A 19,519-nucleotide genomic window follows, 5' to 3' on the forward strand; every position below is an offset into this window, starting at 1 on the left:
TGGAGCAAAATTCCCATGGTCCTAATTGCCTTCAGAGTCAAAGAACTGCACTTCTCTTCCAGCATGAATTCTGTAAGTTTCCCTGCTACTTGCTAGGCATGGGACCACGGCACACAAGACAATCAGTTCTTCTCCAATATTGCTTTGTCTTGATTAATATAATTTGTATTAGAATCAGTTTTACTTTAGAAGTGGCAGCAGATCTGACCTGTTCATCCACCTCTCTTTTGCCTTTTCTAGCATCAGTTCACATTCAGTGATACTGGCAAATAGAACAAAAGGATTTCATTTTTCATTTTTCCTTCTCTGAAAAAAAAGGGTGGGTGTTCTTTTTTCCTTTAGGCAATATTCATTTGACACTGATTGTGTCTATCTACATTTTTTTATCACAGATTTTCTGGCATATATGTATTCAAATCAACGTATTAATGCATCCACAAAAATGCAACTGAACTGAGTAATAAAGACCACCAAGTGGTAACTCCATTGATTCTTCATATTATTTACTGTAATGCTGCTACACTACCAAAGGTAAAAATCTTCACATGCAGTATCCATAAAAAGCTAAGACTTATTTCTTTTCCCACAGACAAAACTTAATGAATTCATCAAACCACATATTTGACTGAACTAATGGGTCATAAGATGGAAATTTCTCATTTTTTTAGTTTTTTTAGGTTTTGCTAGTTACAATTATTACGGTTTTGTCTCGTTCTGCAACACTATGAGAGATTCCTCTTAACTGGCTGCTTGAATACTAGAATATCTTTGTAGTGCTCTTTGCTATTGATAATGAATTGAAATTTACAACAGTGTGATAATTCATGCTACTCTGGTTTTGCAGCCATCACAAGAATCGGCACATTTAACAGTATAATATTGTTTCTTATCTCAGATAAAGTGCAGATAAAGTAATTTACACTAAAAAAAAAACCATAATGCAAAATGGTTCACATGAAAAAAAGAAAATGACTGGAAATGATGCATATAAATCACATGAGAGTCACTATGTACCACCAACTATGCTTCTTATATAGGGCCTGATGGACTAAGACCCTGTCTGCTAGCAATTGCCTCTTCCTCTAAATTCTAAATATTGCTCTTAAGTAAATTCAACAATCGAGGAGTTTCCAGCTTAAAGCAATTATTTAGGCCATGCCATTTGTCAGCAGAGGTAGCCAAGCATTTCAGGATAGTGACATATCCATTCCCTTCATACTGCCCTTCCCCATCTTATCTCACTTTGAATGGGAGGGATCTCTTTCTCTTCACTGACTATAGACTATAGAATAAATCTGTGTGACCCACTGAGATGGGGAACCTGACCTTTATAGGACTAATTTTAGGAGGAAATATATCCTGTTCTGAATAATCATGAAGAAAGAACTCTTTTCCAGTACTGACTTCACTTGCTGTAAAGCCTTGCCCAATAAATATTTGTTTGAACAGCCTGTATTACCACTACATGTCATTGGGAATTTTTATTGAAACCAAAACTTTCTTGCATCATTCTAGCATTTTTGGTCGCAACACAAGACTTCACCCTGAATTAGGAAGCAGTTGAGCTGAAGTCTTCTACATCTCAGGTACTGAACTGTGGTGTCTCATTTCTGCATAAAATATTTCATATCAGGAATTCTTCATGAGCTAGCCCAGTCAATGCTCCTTATTACTTTGCTGCTGCAGTCAGACTTCTCATGATAGAAAACACTAAAGGAAGTTATACAGGATTAGAAATAAAAACTTCATCATGGTACCATCCATTTTCTCCCACCAAAAATACCCTACTATCTAATTCCACAATATCCAGTATATATTCAATGGACTGAATGGGATTATGGACATCAAATAACCTCAGAAGACTGGATTTAAATCCAAATATGAATCTGATGTTAGTATAATCTGATTGTAAAATAACACCTGTTATTTCATTAATGTGTAGCAAGAAGCTTGTTTTGTAAGTCTCCTCTTCTCTTCTCTTCTCTTCTCTTCTCTTCTCTTCTCTTCTCTTCTCTTCTCTTCTCTTCTCTTCTCTTCTCTTCTCTTCTCTTCTCTTTCTTTCCTCTTTAATATCATTAGTGAATATTCTTCACCTGGCTTCTCCAGAAACGTACATAAATGCATGTTTGTATACAGAGTATCATGGCACTTTTTTTTTTTTTTTATTAAAATAGCTGATTTGGAGGGTTGCAGTATTTTTTAATCATCTTTTCTACTTTTGGTCTCAGTATACACAGTTGCCCTAAACCCATGAAAGTTGATGACATCTTTTTGTGGATTTCCACCAGTAGAAATTTTGGGCTCATACCACAAGTAATTTTGGAATCCCATGACATTTTGTGGCACGGTTTCATTTGTCTCAGTTATCCAGCTATGGTAGCAGGCTACTGCAATTAGTTAGCTTATGATATTTGCATATTTTGTTGGTTTTATTTTAAGAGAAAGTAGTTTATTTTAAAAGAAAAAAAATCCCCACAATATGTTTTATTTATTTCCTGAGGACTTTCACTTACACAAGTAGGCACCAGACATTTGAAACTGACTTTCTGCACAACAGTAAAAAACTTAAGAATTTGGCTTAGTTTCATTTAAAACAGTAAAAATTGACCTTGTAAACATTTCCATAGGAGGTAGGATGCATACATTTGACAATCTGTCAAATAAGAGATAGTAAACAGTTACTCTGTGATCCTAATAAATAATGAGCAACACAGGCATTAAATAAACATTTTTATACAAAAAGATATAAGTGAAACACTAAAATAGCATTTTAAATAAATTAGGAATAGATGTAATCATTTCTTTACAACTTAGTCTTGCTTGCAAGAATCACTGGTTCTTTCTGCTCACCCTGAATTTCTGACCGAAAAGCTGTAATGGTCAGAACAATCCTGAGGGATTCACAAGCAGGACCCAGCCTGAATATAGCTATTTTTTTTTTGTGTGGAGGGCTGCTGATATCTCTAAAATGGCTTCTTTAACACCTATACGTAATACTTTTCTATTCCACCAACTTGAAGGGGATTGTCATCATAGCCTTAATGTCTGGATTTGGAAAGTAAGCTTAAGGCACTGACATGTTCCTCTCAGCTCAAGTTCCTCCAGCAGCTGCTCCCATGAAGACAGTGTTGATTGGTGGTAAAGATGACACCATATCTCTGCTTGGTGGGCCATGGGACTCCAGATTTTCCTGAGAAGGGAACTGACCAGATGTTCCATACATACACTGGGAAGAAGATGCGGTTTGCATGTTTGAAGCTGTGAAAAAAAAAAGGTTCCCATCATTGCAAGTTTTCTATCTATCGAATTTAATAAAAAACACAATCCAATTTCATCTGATGGAAACCTTATCTACCAGGCACACCATCTCAAGGGTGGAAATGTCAACACTTCTATACTTCACTCAATTTACCTATACTTCTATAACTGTTCTTCAATGGCTCCTCACGTCATCAGGGTACAGGTCAAAAACCATGTATAAGCAAACTCTGCTAAAAATCCAGCTACGGGCCTGAAGTTTATGGCTTGCATATGAGCCATCTTCTCTGAAAATTGTGCAAAGCTATTTATGTGCGCTATGCTCGTCTTTCCGTATCTTGCACCATTCAGGTCCATATTCAGTGGTGGTACCACTGCCACCACCTGGCACATATCAACATAGAATACAGAAGATACTTGATGGGCACAGTCCATTTGTGGTGGTGCTGGGGTTTTTTCCCCCTCTTTAGCATCCCTTAAAGAACTGAACACTGAATTCTTGCAGAGCCTTAATGAGGCAAGTAATGTCTGATCTTCTGTGCAGGGTTAACAGGTAAGGAGTAGGAAGAGGTAATCTTGTGGCGAAACAAACGGTGCCCTAGTTTATATCTTCCGTGCAACCCTTTTTGGAATGTGAGACCAAACTCAGCTGCAATTTGTTTAATGTATATACCAAAACAAACCCTTTGGGGTTAGGCAATTTCACCTGAAATTCATTGTCAGTGGGAGCTTTGCCTAATACACGCAGTTGTTGAAGCATAGGACAGGAAGGGACTATGCCACAGGAAGTATATATCTAGACATCCCCAACCCAGGGTTCATTTGGTTTGTCCATTTGATCCTTAAGAGCCCTTAGAAGAGCTCAGTCTGTTATTCGCTCACTTAATAGTTTCCCAATATGGATTTTTCTGCAATTCAGGACAGTCATTCTACTCCTCATGGATCATAGTCCTCCTTATGGGAGTGAAGAGTTATTAAATCCACTGTCCTGCAATTTTAAGGAAAACACATCTTATGATACATCCTAGGTACTGAGCTATTTTATCTCTATATTGCATCTCATATACTATATATGTGAGCTACAGTTTAATACTTGGCACTTGTTAGGATGCTAAAAAGTTCATAGCTCTTCCTCAGTCGTTGGCTATACTTACGCATAGGAGTCCGACAGACAATTGAAGGTGAGGACTCTGTGTAGTATGAGCCTGTTTGTTTTCTTCCGCTGTCATCCAAGATGTTCAGTGGATCATGTATATCATTGTATGATGGCAATGATCGAATGCTGCTTACACTGCTGATTACAGAAACATGTTGATCCACCATTGTTCCCAGTCTGTCAGATTCTGGATAATTTATATTGTTTCCATAATATCCTATTGACAGGAGATTGGAAAAAAGCAGAGTGAAACTACTGGTGAAGAGAAAGGGTAGAGTAGGAGCCTGTGATAATCTGGGACAAAAGGTAATTGTCGCCAGCTGAGTCCCTTGAGAATAAGATTATTTATGTACACATACAGCCTAGTAACATTAGTAACATATGCAGTGACTGACCCAAAAGAGGGGTGGTAACAAGGGAAGAAAAGCATCCTAAGAGTTCAGTCATGCCTTCAGTACAGAATTGCCCTTCCATTCTAAGTTCAGAATCAAACAGTAGCCTGCAATCAGTGGCCATAAGAGACACCATGGGGACTCCTATCCACAGTTCAGTGCTCCCTTCTTAAGCTCACAATCAAGGAAAGTATACCTGGGAAGAAAACCTGCATGGTAATACCTACTTACTGCATATGCAAATCCATATGAAAGCAACATTGCCACTGTGTCTTTCCTCCAGAAGAGGGAGGTGGTTTTGCTGACTATATATCTGAAGCAGATTGTGGCAATAACTTTACGTTTGAAATATGAGAAATATTAGCGCCAAAGTCTCAAACTAATGCTAGTGCACATTTTTATATTTCGTTTCACCATCCTGACCCTGTGACTAGAATGGCCCATTATGCTGATCCCAGAGGTACGCTATGCTTATGCTTGCTCTGTTTCACAGTAGACGTTTTGGGGGCTTCTCAAGAGATTGTTAAATCACAAGGTCATCCTGGTTTTGCTTCCTTTGTGCAAGACATGTCAATGGTGCCAAAGGAAAATTAGCATAGGTGCAGCAGATGCATTTGAGGTCAACTGAGGATTGACCAGAGCAAAATAAATCCTTAAGTAGCTTGTTAAGCTGCTTTACAATCTCTGTGTGTCGTCAGAGAAGTGGAAAACAGGAAGTTATAAATAAAACTTGAAAAACATCCTCCATAGAAAAAAGGAGAGAAGCGTTTTACTCCAGCAAGGGAAGAGAAACAGAAGGGAAAAAGAAAATATATATTAATACCGTTGGAAGCATTAGCGGGATATGCTGCTCCTAGGCATGTAGACACTGAGTTGCTCAAGAAATTGAAACTCCCCGTATTCAGAAACTGCATATTGTCCTGAGACATGGATGAGGGACCATAGCTGGAAGGAGATCTGGCATTGTATGGAGACACAGCACAACTGGTGCTGAAGTAGTCTCTGGAGAACTGCTGTTCACTCAAGGCATTGAATCGGCTGTGCTCTGCTCTGTGGTGGTAAACTCCTGAAGTGGAATGGGCCTGAGTTCTGAACATAGCCTGGTAATTGGAATTGTTTCCATAGTAATTCTGATTACTTTGTGACAAAGTCTGATAAAGGGGTTCTGAGTAGGAAGAGCACTGTGAATGTGTGGATAACACCGGACCTCCACTTGGAGGTCTCACAGCCATTGGCCCCTGGTTGATAACGCTTCCTCGGCTGACCATGGCTGGTGAAACGGGTGGAGTCATCAGGTGACCGGTGCTGTGGGACAGCTCCATCTGACCTGGAATAAATAAGCATTAGCCGTGATTAGCGTTCATACTGCAGTACTGATGAATAGAGTGGATCTGTTAAGACACTAACCCTTTAGTGAATTTAACATCACCATTTGAAACCTTTACAAAGGATATGCATTGGCCCCACCTATACAACCCATGTTCTTTAATTCATGGCTTCAGGCTACAAAGCTTCCCACTTTCATTCTCCAGCTTGGAGGCTACCACATTCAGTGGGAAATTCCAGCAGTTACAAGCCTCGTGTGCTCCAGGTGTTACTGTTCATTCTCTCCTCACAAGAACCTCACCAAGCCAAGACATATTGGACAGTTTTACCATTGTTGCAAGAGGATCTGTTACAGAGGGTGAGCTGACAAAACGTTATTTACTAGAGGTCTTTATAAATGCATATGGTAATTGCTCCTCTTACAGCAATGTGTTACTGTGGACTGAAAGACTTAACAAGCAAATAAGAGAAGGAGAAACTAGAAGAACTGATACATACCTGTCAGCTGCATATTCTCACTGTCTCCTGTGGCGAAGGGGTTCAGACCAGAAGGTACACTGCTGGGCTGGCTAGCTGACAAGGACACGTAGGTTTGCTCTGCTAGACACTCATTTTTGACTGAAGTGTCACTGGGCAGAGGAGCAGCTTTGTTACGATTTGCTAGGAAGCAAGAGCTTGGTGATGCAGTAAAGGTGGCTTTGCTTGCATCTGGAAGGGTAAATGAAAACTCTTGGTGGCTGTTACGTATGCTCATTGCACATAAACTCACCACTAGTATATAGACAGCATATGAGCTGCCTTTTGTATCTTTGGTTGCTTATTTTAAAAGCCAGTGAAGCCTCCATATTTTGCATGTAGCCAATGAATGCAAATATTGCTCTAGTCTTGATTTTCCCAGTGGAACTCTTTATATCATATTCCCTGACCACAGATCTACACCACAGATTATCAGCTCCTTACTGAAGCCATCATAGTAAATGTATGAATCAGATTTATTTCCTGGAAGTAAATGTCAGCAATTAAGTCGAGCAAATTGCACTAAGAGCGAATCAGGCTCATGACACTTCATCCTAAAGAATTAACAATGGGAATCTTAGAATGCTTGAACTCTATTTTCATATCGATAACTAGAGAAAAGCATTTGTTATACTCAGTAGTTCTTCAGTTTTCTGCAGACCATTGATAAAGTCAGTGGAAGTTTTACTATTCTTCAGTGGAAACCATGACTTTACCTTATGGTTTCAAGTAATTCACCTAAGTATCCAAGGATAAGGCAACCACTGCATAGGACAAGTTTTTTCCTGAAGGCTGAATTAAAATAAAAAGCGCAGCATCTACTGTCAGACAAATTCTATGCAAGTTTCTTGCAGCAAAGTGCAGATTTAGAGTAATAACAACCAAAAAGTTAAAGATTGATTGCTGGTGCTAATGTTAATAAAAAGTAATTCAGCAGAACCCAGTGGAGTTTCACTGGACTTTTAGGGATTAACTTGGACCAGAATTTGATCCAAGTCAGTCTTCATTCATTTTATAGCACAGGACCTGGAGCATATGACTTCAAGCTGTCTAACCTTGAAGAAGCCTGGTAGATGGAAAATGTTAAGGATACTGTTTTAAATTCATTTTGTTTCTCTTCCACATAGTAATACTTCAGCCAGGTGTTAAACAGGACTCCAAACTTGTGTTCCAACCTTGCAGGGATATTTGCATTTTGGTAACATTTAATACATTCCTAGTTCAAGGTGTTATTACATATTTAAGCTTTGGCAGCAAAACTGGATTAGGAATTCCTGCCCTTTCTGCTACTTATACCTTTTTTTCACATTTCAGCTTGTGGCCGTTCAGATGCATCTACAAGTGTTTGTTGCATCAAAGATCATATCAGTGATCCAGTGTATTCACATTCCCACAAAATGTTATTAACTGAACTATGGTAGGAAGGTGGGAATGAATTGCTGAGTGAATGGCCACAAGCTTTTCAGGTGAATTTGACAATGTTGCATGTAACTACGCCTTCAGGAGAAGATAGTAAGCCTGCTTCTGTTTAAAGTTAAACAAATACGTCAATTTCTAAAAATACAGGCGTACATTCAAAAGAACCAAGCTCTAATTACCTAAATTCTTCATGTATTTGTCCAGTAGATTCTGGAGTTCTTGTTCTTTGTCATTGTTGAACTGTGTCTCCATGGCGAGCAGGATGTACTCATCTAGTAGCATGCGGATCAAATGAAAAGAACCTTTCGGAGGAAAAAGAGAGAGAGTAGCTGAGTTATCTTTGTGACCATCTCTCACCACTCTACAAGAAGCAAGTGAAACAAACAAATAATTGTGGACTTTAAATGACCTGGCAAGACCAACAAGGAATAGTGCCTAACTTCTAGCTCTAATCTCTCTTTGCACTGGCCCACCTAGCTCAATTGTTTACTGTCCTGTAGGCTATTTGACCACTAATTACATCAAAGAAAAATACTGATGAAAGTGAGACATGCTTTATACTTGAAGAGGGCACACAGTGGAGCTAGATAAGGCCAAAGTCTGCTAGAATGCCTCTGCTCTATTTCTGTTTGCCTTGTGCTAAATAACCAGACAATAACTGGTGAAGTCTTTGACCTTATTTCAAGGATATATCACATTAAAAATATGTGTCTCCTTACAGCCATTTCAAATACTCTCTGAATTTTAGACAACAATGTACCTACAACTAAACTTAGGAAATTTTGTACTAGATTTAAAGTGAGTTTAACTTGCTCTACCATCTTCTATTTTATAAAAGGTTCTTTCTGAGAGTCCCCAAAAATGTAAACATTTCTAAAGATGGACATGTGAACCTTCATTTTTAAAAGCCACAAACACTGCTGAATTGACTGTCTGCTGATCCCAGAATTAAATGAGTAGGGATCTGCCAAATTCCTTTTGCTTTTATGAAAATGTACCATGCACAAGAACTTCTATACAGCAGTAATCTTTTACCAGACTGATCCACATGTAAAACTAATAATTTAAATCTTCTGTCTCCTATACTGAGATATGCAGTTACACTTCCATTGCCATATCAAAACAAACAGAGCTTCTAGCTCTTAAATGGCAAAGCAGTATCAACCAGCAATTCAAAAGAAAAATACCTTTGAAAAATGAACATGTGACACAGGTCACCAACAAAATATTGTTATCATTTACTGTGAAATGTTAGTTTGAAAAACACATTACACGGCATTTGTGGCTTTGATCAAAGACTTTAGACTAGCACAGGTTCCTCTGCTGAGGAAATGGTGGAAAGCTGGTAAGTGCTAGCACATATGTATAAAATTTGAGTGTTTTTACAAAGCCCAGGTACCAAAACTTGATGCGTTGTTTAGGGTTAGGTTATGCATCACTCGAGCACCAAAAAAACTCCATTTGAGAAGGAAGTCTTGAGCTCTCTTCTTTAATGACCTCCCATTTTGCTTGCTTGCCTGAAAGAGAACAGTAAAATACTGTTAAGTATGTTAACTTGCTTTCTGCACACAGGAGAAAAGAAAGGAGAACTGAATATGCTTGAGAGTTCAAGGAGTCCTTGACTCAGGTTGATGTGGCAGGGTGGATCAAGCTGCCTGATTCAAACTGTCTTCATAATATGTGTCGTAAAGTGATAAAGAAGAGCAGCATTCACTCTTTTCAGTGCAACCAGAGTAGAGCTCTGACAATGTTAGATAAAGCAAACTGCTTACCTGCTTGGGCTCTGCTGTGTCCTGAAGGTATATAAATTAGCTCATATTCTAGTATTAAAGGTGCCAAATTATTCTGTAAATATACAGGTGTACAAGGGAGAAAGAAAAAAAAAAAACACCCTCTGGCACTATGTTATTCCACATAAACAGGGAACAGAAATTAGTCTTTGTACTTTAATGTCATCCGTGTAATACTGGCCAGACTTTCTCTTACAAAATGGTATGTTTACTATCCTAACATTGACACTTTTAATGCTGCTCATTTCATACTGTCACTTTGCTCTGGCAGTGATTTGTTCGTGTGGTAACGTACGCCCTGTTGCTTTCTCAAACAGCAAGCAGAAAGAAGCTGTTGTGTGAGTTTGACAGTAACCACACTTTAGCATGAACAGAAGGCAGACAGCAATGGAAGGATTACATGTTCTGTAAATTATTAGCTTCTGCTTAGTTGACCTAGCTGCATATCAGGACTTGTAGGTATTTCTTACCCCAACTACAGGAAAATAATGCTAGGAACCATACCTGTTAACTTTAATAATACAGTATCACATAGTAGATGCTGAATGGGAGAGTGCTTCACCTTTTCTGCCTGGCTTGTTTATCAAGAATTGTCTTCTGAAATTGTGGAATCAATTTTAGACCATAATAATTCAGTTCTAAAATAAGTTGTGACTGCTCAGCTTCAGTGGGAGTTTTGTGTCTAGGTAAGTGTATATGAGGACTTGGTTTGGCTCTGCTGCCCTTAATCATCCAAAGCTCCTCACTGTGCTGCTCACATATGACAGCAAATGTTAGGAAACTCGGAGTGCTTTAAAAAGAAAGAAATTATCACTGTCTCCATTGAAATTTGGGAAAACAAGTGAAGAAAGGAAAAATGACATGCCCATGGTTATTCTGTAAGTGGCAGTCACTCTTTTGCAAGCCAGTCAAAGCTAACTGCACTGTCGCCTCCTCTTGCATCCATTCATGTCAAGATGCTCCCTAAAATGATGGATAAGATATTGCATTTCCAGATAGAACATGACCTGATGAGAAGACCAGTGTTTAGCTACTAGGAAGCAATGTGTAACATTTTATTCTGCTAGTTCACATTTATTAGAGTCCTAAATGGGGTAAATATCTCTTACTTGAACTGTATCTTCCATCCTGGTCTGTAGAAATCCTTCAACAGGTTAGCTACTTCTGAATCCATCTGCTACATTAACTTATACCACATACAGTACCATCCAAATACCATGAAAGAAAGAACTGCTTCTCTAAGGAACTACTTTTGTTCACCTTACTGACTGGGCGCTGTGATTCTGTGTGCGCAGATAAGGTGGATGGGTTTCTTTCACGTACAGTTTATGACAGTGCTGTCTTTAATGTTTTAGTTAAGATACTTCCTAATTTGTCACACACATAAGACTGTTCAACAGCACTCAACATGATTAATTAGAACTAACGGCACTGGAACCTTTCACACTAAATGAAGAACTCCCCTGTTAAAATAAAGAGATGGGAGCAGATATGAGAATCCCATGTGGGAAACCAATGGGACTGAGTAAGTAAGGGACTGTGTAAGGAGTAAGGGGAGTAGGATTTGGTCTTGAGTCAGGCAGAACATTTGAAAGGTACCTTGATAACCCTTTGCTCAACCACAGTATCCAACCATTCAATAAATGATTCCACAGTGGCATTCTTCTTTAGAAGGTCCTTCAGTTCTTGGAACACTGTAATAGAGTCATCTACCATGTAAAAAGGAGAACATATCATTGCACGCTATTCTGAACGTGAGAAAAAGCCACTCACCAGCCACATGACACTATTGTAGCATGGAAAGAAAAAGCAAAGAATTAGAGCAGTGAAGAAATGAGCAATTCCCCAGCAAAGCAAGCGGACACACATCCATCACACATATATATTTTAATTACTTAAGCATTACAATGATACAGGTTGTAAGACAAGGAAGTTTTACAAGAAAATAAAAGCAAAAAAAAATTCTGGTATTTTCCATTCATTTTGAGATTCAGCCTTGAAAACCTTTCCATTACTAAGTTATTAGTAAAGCTTTATCTGTAATGTGGCAGACTTGTATGCTGTCTTAGGTTTCTCTTATATTTTACGAGTTTCTAACAATACAATGTAAAGCTAACTTCCCCAATTCCCATTTTTTAAAAAGTGCCTGAATGACCAGTTATTTCTCTTCTCCTTTTCTTTTTTTAACCAGTGTGAAAGAAGATAAAGAACAAAATAGAAAACCATTACACAAAAAGTAGGAAATGGCAACTCAGATGAAAATGTGAATAGGATTGTGAACCGTTAAAGAGAACAAATTTTCATGATCAAAGTAACAATATTTAGAAGACAACACATTGCTATTGCTCTTCTTTCAGCTCTCCAAACTCTGATCAACATGATTCCTATGACAAAAGTTATCTTTTTAATAGAGAAAATGGTTATATCTTTTTTTCAACAACAGGTATGTATATGAAAACTAACACCCTCAAAATTTGTACTTTACTCCACTCTATTCTGTGTATGAAAATAGCTGTTACACTTTATAGAAAATTATGCATTTTTTTAAAGGTCAGCTTTCAGTTAAAAAAAATCTATTCATAAAAAAAAAAAAGTAAACTAGCTCAAATATCCATTAAATTAAGTCATAATTATATGGAATTTTTGAGACACCTTTCAAGAACTGATCTGTGCTAATATCCCCATTTGATTAGGACAAAATTCAAAAGAGATTTTATTACACTTAGCAACTGACATGTAAATGATTTTTTCAGCAACCATTTAAAGTCATCTAGCTGGGATGACTTCGCAGCATAAGCTTCTGTTCTTGTAGGACATGCTAGGGCAACCCACTGGTTTTCTTAAGCTACTGAAGTTAACCCCGAGCTAGATTAGAGAATCCAGTGTCTATGTGTGCCTTTTCTCAGTTCATCTCCAAGTAGACTAGTGTGGCATGGAATGAAAGAGTGAATTACTTTTAATGATACAGATATATCACCATGGACTTACATTCACTGTAGACCTCCCCATCAGAGTCTGTGCTCCCTGAGACTGCAAGGAGTGCCTGAGAGCCAATACTATTCAAATCAACTTTTTCAATATCCGACACCATGGAATTCACCACATGCTGATCAAAAAGGGCTGGCCGAGCAATCTGTAAGAGAAGGCAAGGTAAAATGCTGAGACCCTGTTGTGGTTTAACCCCAGCTGGCAACTAAGCACCACACAGCCGCCCACTCACTCCCCACACCCCGGTGGGATGGGGGAGAGAATCAGAAGTGTGAAAGTAAGAAAACTCATGGGTTGAGATAAAAACAGTTTAATAATTTTAAAAAAAAAGAAATAATAATAATAACAACAACAATAATAATAAAAAAAATTGTAAGGAAAGGAAAAAAATAACAGAGAGAAAAATACAACTCAAGAAAGACAAGTGATGCAAATGAAAACAATTGTTCACCACCAACACACCAATGCCCAGCCAGTCCCTGACCATCACCCCTCACACCAACCTCCCCCCTGGTGGTATTGCTGAGCATGATATCATATGGTGTGGAATATCCCTTTGGTCAGTTGGAGTCAGCTGTCCCAACTATGTCCACTCCCAACTTCTTGTGCACCTCCAAGCTACTGACTGGTGGGGTGGTGTGAGAAGCAGGAAAGGCCTTGACTCTGTGTAAGCACTGCTCAGCAATAACTAAAACACCCCTGTGTTATCAACACTGTTTCCAGCACAAATCCAAAACATAGCCCCATACTAGCTACTATGAAGAAAATTAACTCTATCCCAGCCAAAACCAGCACAAACCCACACTTAGGGATCACCTGAATAACTCCTCAGAGAAGAATCATATTCTGTTCAATTTTCTTATCATGGCTGGGTTTTTCATAGATCAGATGAGACAATATTTCCCTTCCATTAGACTTCTAATGCTCTCCTAATGTGCCTTCCTATCAGATCATCTTCACAGTGTCACCCACATGCTACTTCTGTCTTAATATTTATGAAAGAGAAAACTAAGTCAAGATGAGTATATGGTGCATCTACAGTTATTCCTGAGGTCTACCACCTCAAAGCCCGAGCTGTTAGCACTTAAGTTCCCCAGAAGGCATTGTATCCTTTTGTATAATCTACCAAACCATCACATGGAGGTACCTCCTAATTGCAGATACCTGTATCCTGCCAACACAGCCTTGGAGCCCTCAGCTGCCTGGCACTCACATGTTCTTCTTTCAGTCGAAATTCAAAAAGAAATAAGCTCACTAAAAGACACCATGGACAAGACAGAGAACCTTTGCTAGGCAAGAAGGATCATCTGATATTTTCCAACTTGGAACTAAAACAAATACCCATATATTCCACTTCATCATTTGATTGCCAAAAGTTCCCATGATATTAGTTCATTATAATCATGGTCTTTTCTCTCTTTTCTACTACAAAAGTTTGAAGTTTTGGTCAGATCTATTTATGGCTGCTTCCTTCTTGCATGGTTAAAACTACCAGGTGCAAGTCTTCCATGGCTGAAGTTGAACCTTGAAAAAATAACGCATTATATCTCATACCCAGCAAGGCGCACTGAATGGAATTGACAATTTTTTGGATGTATAGTCTTATTCAGTTTACCTGTGCTAGGTGCAGGAATGATGTCTGTCGTTTCAGGGAGGAAACAAATCTTCGTGCAATAGGCAGTTTCTTATCTGTCAGGTTTTCTGGTAGATTTTCCAAAGAGGAAACAACCCACTGTTCCCAGTTTTTTGCAAAGTTTCTTATATCTGCCAGTAAACTATAGGAAAAAAATGTATTTTAGAGAAACATCAATAAAAATTGTCTTGCATTAGTTTAAATAATTGGGTTTCAATCTATGATTAACAGAATCCTGGACATATCTGTGAATTACTCCTCAGGTGTCACCAAAAGGAAACAGGAAATGATTAACCATCAAAAGGCTAAAATTGACTATATATTGATCTGTGCCTCCTCTGAGAAAAATTGTAAGCCATCTGCCAATTGAAATAGGTTGAAAAACACTAGCTTTAAGAATAAACCATAAGAAATCCAAGAACCATTTGGAGATATCTGAAGCTAAAGGCCTTAGTCAGACATAAAACCCCAAACAAGATGCCCTTCAAGGGAAAGGAAAAATGAGAAGATTCAAAGGTATCTTATAATAATCCTCTTATTAATGTCTTGTTGAGAAAATGCTTAGATATTATGGTGATGCATAAGATACAAACCTGAAAAGTATTCTGAAAAAAAGGTAACAATCACTTTTCCTTAAACAACCCGAGTACATTTGTTTCTTTTTTGATCTTCTAGGGCTTTAGTGTAGAAGAAACCTATTTCAAAATATCCAACAAGCCAGTAAAATGGGACATTAAAATACTGTGTAATATTTTAAGGCTGTTCTATAGCTGTCCTCAGAGCGGACAGTATTTTACCATACATACTCTACTGTTCTAAAAATGAGCATAAATATTGTGGGAAAATTTCCCTAGGATATAGAATTTCTGCTATTTACCTGGAATATGCCTAACAAACAGAATGTAGCATTATTATTGTCAAATACCTACCTTTCTGGCATTTCTTGCATTGTTGCAGGGATGAGCACATCTGTAAGGACCTTCAAAAAGGTAACAGAAAATTATATCAAGCTTCCACTGGCCATTTATTCATTCATATCTGTCTTGTCTACTTAGATTGCGAAGTGATAAGGACAGGAAATTTATATAGAATAAAGCCATTCAACCTATTGTCCAGATATTTATCTACCTAGATTTCTCCCATCACTACTAAATAGGAACACGTCAGATATTTATATACCTAGACTGCTCCCATTCTTAACATATGCCAGCATGCCAGTAAAACAAGAAAGTGCTGTCACTCGTGTCTTACAGTAGGGAAATCAGTACAAGTGAGATGCATAAACACTTCGTCTTTTCTAGCATCATTGTGAGTCTCAGTAAAGCAGATACCCAAGCATCTCCCAAGTCCTTGAGTGCTATTAGCCATATTAGCTATTAGTATTAGTACTCTTCTTTCTGCCGTAGTGCATGCGGCACTGAAGGTGTTCAGAGTTTAGGACAAATCCCCTATAGCTAAGTGTGGTTGTTTTGGCAAAAACTGTGCCATCTGGCATGCCTTCTGGGGGCTGTTATTGTGGAGAGCAAAGTTGTTAGCCTATATCCCAAAAATCTATTTCCACTACTAATGTAAATGGCTTGATAACAATGCAATAGAATTCCTCCTTCTTTCTGGCAGCTGTGCTGTCAAGAATATCTAACATGATTATAAGTGAGAAATAGTGAGAGGCAAAGAAGAGGTACAATAGTAAATTTATGAACTTTTGAGAAATTCTGTTTTATTCAATTTATAATTTAGTGCTCCTGTAGTATTTCTTCTTCTGTCACATTAAATATTTATTACAAATAAAGTTAATATTGGATCTCTTGGGACAGCATATTTCTAGCAGGAAGAAACTCATAAACTCAAGGTACAATATAACCTCTGGAAGTAAATGAGGCTTAATGGCTCATCTCCAGGGTAGTAATTATGACCTCTGATGCTAATCACCTTTACTTCACTCTGCTAACCAAAACATCTCTTCTTACTTTACAGCTTGATATGCTTCTAAGAAATGCGTATTCTCATCTTTTCTGGATTTTTCCCCCATATTTTTGTACAGTACAGAATGATAAATAGATGACAATAAGGCACTCAGTGCTAAACAGCCCCAAGTCTCTTGCTTTGACTGCTTGGTGTCTACTGTTATGCCAACAGTTATTTCTTCCCATTGATATGTGGTTGTGAAATGTGTTAGAGAGAGGATGACAATCCTTTTCTATTTATATGGCATGTCCTATCAGAGGAACTTAAAAGTACTTTCCAGCTATTAATTAATGATCTGATCTGATTTTCCAAATTAAAAACTCAGGAAACTCTGGTGGCATTACTTTCTTTATTTTTTCCCCAGTGCTCTATCGCTTAATCCTGACCTTGCAATGCTCTTTACTTTCACTTAGTTTCTACTATTTGTGTGATCATGCTGTGAACTAGATCAAAGAACTCATATGGCACAAAAATTCTGGAAAAACAAATGTTCCTTAGATTTTTTTTTTAAACCCAAACCAGTTCAGACTGCAGCAGTTTTGCTGGTGCAACTAGCAACACAGGAACAGAAATGAAGTATAACAGGCCGGAGAGCAGGAATATCTTAACCCAGTACTGGTCCAGCTCTGTAACTTGAAACCATGGCCTGACATAATCTGTGAGTAGCAGATTTGCATGTGGAATCACCTTGCTGATCTGCCACACACTCTTTTTGCTGGTAGAAATTGCAATAATCTTTTAAGTAAAAACAAGGCTTCAGTTTTCATCCAGGCTTAACTTAGTCAGCCTTGTCAATGAAGCACACAAGCATTTCTTTTAGCTACATTCAAACAAGCAGGTCAGGATTTCACCGTTACTGTGCTGCCTGTAGTCACACATCAAGTGTGCAGCAGAGCTGAGACTGGAGTTCAGCTCTTGCATGTGCCAGTTTTAATTTCTTGATTTCAATGGAATCCTTGCTGATTTACACAGGTAAGCAGCAGAAAGCAGTCATGGCATCCTGTTATTCTAACTTCAACACTTTTTACACAAGCAAAAGCCATAACATGGTTGAGATTATCCATGTAGCTAAATGCTTAACTTACCTTATACAGTATTGAGTCACAAACACAGAAGATGTCAACGATGACAGGATTTTCAAGCAGGGGAAGAAGATGGTCAGGCATTCCTTGCCAAAAATGTAATAAGAAATGCTGAATCTAAAGGAGTAGGAACCAGATTCATGGACATAAATAATGCTTTCTTGGCTCCCTGTGCATATATACCAAGAATGTATGTTCAAACAACCTTACCTCTTCAAAGTTTCCATTAATTGCATTGTCAAGGACACACTGACAGTGTGTTTTGTACATCATGATAAGAGTATCTACCTATTTTGGAAGAAAGAAAGATTAAACAGAGTTTCTTAGCTCTCTCCTGTACTGCTATAATGAGCTAGGTTTCTGCTTTCTGTAGCTAGTATTTAAATACAGAATATAAACTGTATTACAATGCATATTTGTAAATAGGCAGTCTGTATATTCAGAAGTGATGAGGAAGTCACTCATCTCTAGTTTTTATTGACATCTTTATGTCTCAGTGCTGTTGTCAGAAATGTAGCATCTGAATCTGTATACACTGTGAAAATGTGGATATCAAAGTAAGGCAATAGCTAGATTAGCCAGTCAGATGGTAAAGTAAATTCACCATTCTGAAGCTAAGATTAATCCCAAAGAGCAGTGCAAGTTAATCATTAGGCTACTATAGGCGTCTATAAGTGTTCTGAAACATCATCTAGTTGGACAAATGAGAAAATAGCTGCCAGTCATTTGGTCAAAGTTTAATCACTGCCTTACAAGAACTGAACTTTAAAAAGCAGAACTCCCTTTCATCTCATCAGGGTAATTTATCTGAGTGGAGTGTTCCCTTATTTTAATAACTTCACAGAGGTATTACAAGACTGTAAAAAATAGTAGTAAATTTTTAAATTTGTAGCAAATTCTAAAACAAGAATTTTGTAAAGTATTTTAAGGAAATAAAAATGCTAGCAAAACTATTCTTATGGTCCAGAATCACAGAAAGTTTGTTACAGCTTGTGAACTTCTCCAGCAAACCAATATCAGGTTTAGAATTAATCTAGTACCACTTTATTTCAATAGGTTAGCATACAGATTTCTTTGAAAACAGACCATGTTGACTTTCAGAGCTGCTTCTGTAACTACATCTCTTTGAAAAACAATGGCAAAGGGTGAGATTCAAGAACATCTTAAAGAATTTTTTTGGAAGGGGTTGATGGAAGTTTAAAGTATGAGTAAGCTTTCTGCAGAAACATAAAATGCAGAAATTATCAATCTATTTTAGTGCAGACTGCTACATTTATGGACTCTCCAGAGATTTCAGCTGCATGCACTTTCTTAGGAGTTTAATGCAGGAGTCAAACTTCATGTATGGGCTCTCTTCAACAGAGTACCTAAACATCTTAGGTTCAATAACCCTTCATCAGATAAGCTGAAGGAGGGGAAAGACAGTAAGGAAAGAAAACAGGAAATAAGAGAACAAGGAATGAGGAAAGAGCAGCAAGGGAAGAGAGAGAGGGAGACACACAGAATGTCATCTCTCTTCCCACAGTCTCCTCATAACTCCATGGGTCAGTCCCCAGACAGAGTAACCCGCAAAGCCCTGCTGGGCCCTCCCATCATCTGGTCCCAGCATCAGAGCAATTATATGCTGCTGGCCCAAAAATGAGGAGAAAATGAGTTGCATCTTTTTCTTCATTGTTGCAGTGGTAAAATTCAGTTTTGCTTACACTACTGTGTTGGGTCTGCAAGGAACCTCAAATGGTCTTCAGATTTAAATGTTATGAGAATGCTGTATATATGAGACATGTCAATTCACTGATGGAGACTATAGCAGCAGGTGATGCACACCGCTGAGTACACCAGTTCTTGGGTTTTCTTTACGAACTTCAAGACTTCCAGCTAAGGTCTCTGTATTACAGATGGCTCCTTTTGTTAAGCTCCTTACAACAAGAATCCTAAGCTTCACTACTTTCACAGAACAAACTTAAGAAGAAGGGCTCATAGAACAAAAAGCTTTA

At 38.1% G+C, this 19,519-nt stretch overlaps 1 protein-coding gene across 1 annotated transcript in view; it reads right to left on the reverse strand.

The window, feature by feature from the left end:
• Nucleotides 1-3,091: 3,091 nt before the first annotated feature.
• RFX6 (regulatory factor X6) overlaps nucleotides 3,092-19,519 on the reverse strand; it is a 36,632-nt gene continuing 20,204 nt past the window's right edge. The window contains exons 8-19 of the mRNA XM_087776222.1: nucleotides 17,736-17,813; nucleotides 17,529-17,642; nucleotides 15,408-15,457; nucleotides 14,461-14,620; nucleotides 12,846-12,990; nucleotides 11,457-11,566; nucleotides 9,467-9,584; nucleotides 8,247-8,369; nucleotides 6,631-6,840; nucleotides 5,630-6,133; nucleotides 4,413-4,631; nucleotides 3,092-3,258 (exon numbers count right to left, since the gene is read on the reverse strand). Of these exons, the coding sequence (XP_087632348.1) occupies nucleotides 3,092-3,258; nucleotides 4,413-4,631; nucleotides 5,630-6,133; nucleotides 6,631-6,840; nucleotides 8,247-8,369; nucleotides 9,467-9,584; nucleotides 11,457-11,566; nucleotides 12,846-12,990; nucleotides 14,461-14,620; nucleotides 15,408-15,457; nucleotides 17,529-17,642; nucleotides 17,736-17,813 (1,998 nt within the window). The remainder of the gene's footprint in view (nucleotides 3,259-4,412; nucleotides 4,632-5,629; nucleotides 6,134-6,630; nucleotides 6,841-8,246; nucleotides 8,370-9,466; nucleotides 9,585-11,456; nucleotides 11,567-12,845; nucleotides 12,991-14,460; nucleotides 14,621-15,407; nucleotides 15,458-17,528; nucleotides 17,643-17,735; nucleotides 17,814-19,519) is intronic.

Source organism: Nipponia nippon, unplaced genomic scaffold, assembly GCF_047370975.1.
Source record: "Nipponia nippon isolate SJK-2023a ecotype South Korea unplaced genomic scaffold, ASM4737097v1 scaffold_4, whole genome shotgun sequence".
Lineage (NCBI taxonomy): Eukaryota > Metazoa > Chordata > Aves > Pelecaniformes > Threskiornithidae > Nipponia > Nipponia nippon.